Genomic DNA, 2,502 nt, shown 5'->3' on the forward strand with positions numbered 1-2,502 from the left:
ATAGATAAAAGAAAAAAAAAAGAAGATGCTCTTTAAAGTAAGATTTTGGTACTCATAAATAACCCTAGTGACGTTGTTCACACTATTTTTGCGTGGGTAGGATTCTTTTAAAAAATAATAAAAAATATAGAAAATGAAACTATTAGACCCACTTGTATTTACAAATTAATTATGTAAACTTAGATTAGTTACAGTAGTTAATTACAAATGCTAGTTTTTTACTGCTCAATCACTTGTATATAAAATCTAATCTCTCTCATTCATTACTTGATGAAAATGAAATCATTTTTCCATTTTCTGAAATTACTGGTTTAACATGGTATCAGAAGAAATTTTCTAATCGATCTCAACACCACTTCTTCTATCCTCTTCAAGCTTCTTCTAGAACCTTTCTTTTTCCTTTCTTGCTCCATTTTCTACATCAATGGCGGACCCTTTCTTTCTCGCTCCGGCTAATCAACCGAACTTGGTGTTAGTAACACAGCAACTTACGGAGGAGAACTATCATTCTTGGAGCCGTGCCATGAAGAAAGCCCTAAATGCGAAACGCAAACTCGGTTTCGTTACTGGAACCGTTCCCCGACCTGATCCTGCGCTCGATCCAGAGCAATTTGAGACTTGGCAATGTATCAATGATGTGGTAAGTACCTGGATTTTGAATTCTGTGTCCAAAGAAATTGCTTCCTCGCTAGTGTATGCTGATTCTGCTGAAGAGCTTTGGAATGATCTTACAGAAAGATTCCAACATGGAAATGGCCCTCGAAATTTTGAAATAAAAAGGGAATTGATGAATTTACGTCAAGGTGCCCTAACAGTCTCGTAATACTTTACGAAGATCAAGGTCCTTTGGGAGGAATTGAACTCTTATCGCACAGTCCAATGCAATTGTGGAGATGCTAAACCGTTTCAAGAATTCTTGCAAGCTGAGTATGTGCACTATTTTCTCATGGGTTTGGACGATTCTTTTACGTAAATCAGAGTTCAGATCTTGCTTATGGAGTCCTTACCTGCAATAAACAAAGTTCTGTCCTTAGTGGTTCAAGAAGAAAAATACCGCTCTTTGGGGAGCCCATCAATCCCGAATTAACTTGCCTTCTTAGCAAGAAACCAGAACATACCAAATCCCTCAGGGAAAGGAAGGAGATTCATGAAGAAGGATAGACCTTTGTGCTCACACTGTGGATTGCTTGGACACACAGTGAACAAATGTTACAAAATACATGGTTATCCACCAAGCTATGGCAAAGGCAGAGGAACTAGACAATTTACGTACAATATTGCTGATAACATCACTGAGGCACAGTGTCTAGAATCCAATTCAAGCCTGACTCTGAATGCCACTCAGATCCAGCAGTTAATGAACTTGTTGAATAGTCACAAGATTTAAGAAATACCAGCAAATGCAGCAACTGAAGTGTCTACTCCAGCAGGTATTGTCCTCAACACCTCAATCTTAAGATTAAAACTATCAAAACATGATTGGATTATTGATAGTGGAGCCACTATCCATATTGCTTGTGATCTATCCCTTTTTCATTCAGTTCACACATCTCAGAATTATTTTGTTTCACTTCCCAATAATGCCAAATTCAAAGCCAAGTTTATCGGCACTGTCATTATCAGTTCAACCATCATCTTAAAAAATGTTTTATATGTGCTAGATTTTAGTGTCAATTTGCTCTCAGTGTCTTCCTTCATTAAAGTCACTATACTCACAATAACAATTAACTCTTGTAATTTCACTATTCAGGACAACAAGTCACAAAAGAAGATTGGGAAAGGTGAGCTTGATGGAGGCTTATACATCCTAAAAGCTTCAATTCCCTCTAACCAATTGATAATACAAAAAGATAATCATAGCATAAATTTGTGCAATAATTCACAGTTATGGTATTCTCGTTTAGGTCATGCTTCAAATAAAGTTTTGAACTCTCTTACTTCGGTCTTAGAATTTTCAAATAAAGATAGTTTGCTTACAAAAAAGTCCAATTGTCATGTCTGTCCATTAGCAAAATTCAAGCAACTTCTTTTTGAATCCAACAATAATTTGTTTTCATGTCCTTTTGATCTTGTACATTGTGATGTATGGGGATCTTACCATGTTCTAACCTATAATGACAAGAGATATTTTCTTACATTGGTTGATGATGCTACTCGTTTTACATGGATTTATTTGCTAACTAACAAATCTAAAGCTGCAGCATGTATGAAACAATTTTACTCTTTGATAGAAACTCAATTTAACAGCAAGATCAAGTACTTCAGGTCTGATAATGCCAAAGAGTTAGCAATCACTGATTTTTTACAGGAACAGGGAGTCCTCCATCAATTTTCTTGTCTATACAAACCTCAACAAAATGCAGTAGTGAAAAAAAAAAAACATCAACACTTGTTAAACGTGGCCAGAGCCCTCTATTTCCAATCCCAAGTTCTCATTGCCTTTTGGGGAAAATGTGTTTGTACTGTTGTTTTTCTAGTAAACAGAACCCCAACCCCATTTCT

General features: G+C 36.1%; 1 protein-coding gene across 1 annotated transcript; it reads left to right on the forward strand.

Moving 5' to 3' along the window:
• The first annotated feature begins 424 nt into the window (after positions 1 to 424).
• Positions 425 to 823, forward strand: LOC127747692 (uncharacterized). Its single transcript, XM_052261855.1, has one exon. It carries the CDS (start codon positions 425 to 427, stop codon positions 821 to 823), a length of 399 nt encoding a protein of 132 aa, XP_052117815.1.
• The last annotated feature ends 1,679 nt before the right edge of the window (positions 824 to 2,502 follow it).

The sequence above is a fragment of the Arachis duranensis genome, chromosome 1 (genome assembly GCF_000817695.3).
Source record: "Arachis duranensis cultivar V14167 chromosome 1, aradu.V14167.gnm2.J7QH, whole genome shotgun sequence".
In the NCBI taxonomy this organism is placed as follows: Eukaryota; Viridiplantae; Streptophyta; class Magnoliopsida; order Fabales; family Fabaceae; genus Arachis; species Arachis duranensis.

Coding starts and splice junctions, on each gene's coding strand:
- LOC127747692 (XM_052261855.1), top strand. CDS start 425: ATGGCGGACCCTTTCTTTCTCGCTCCGGCTAATCAACCGAACTTGGTG.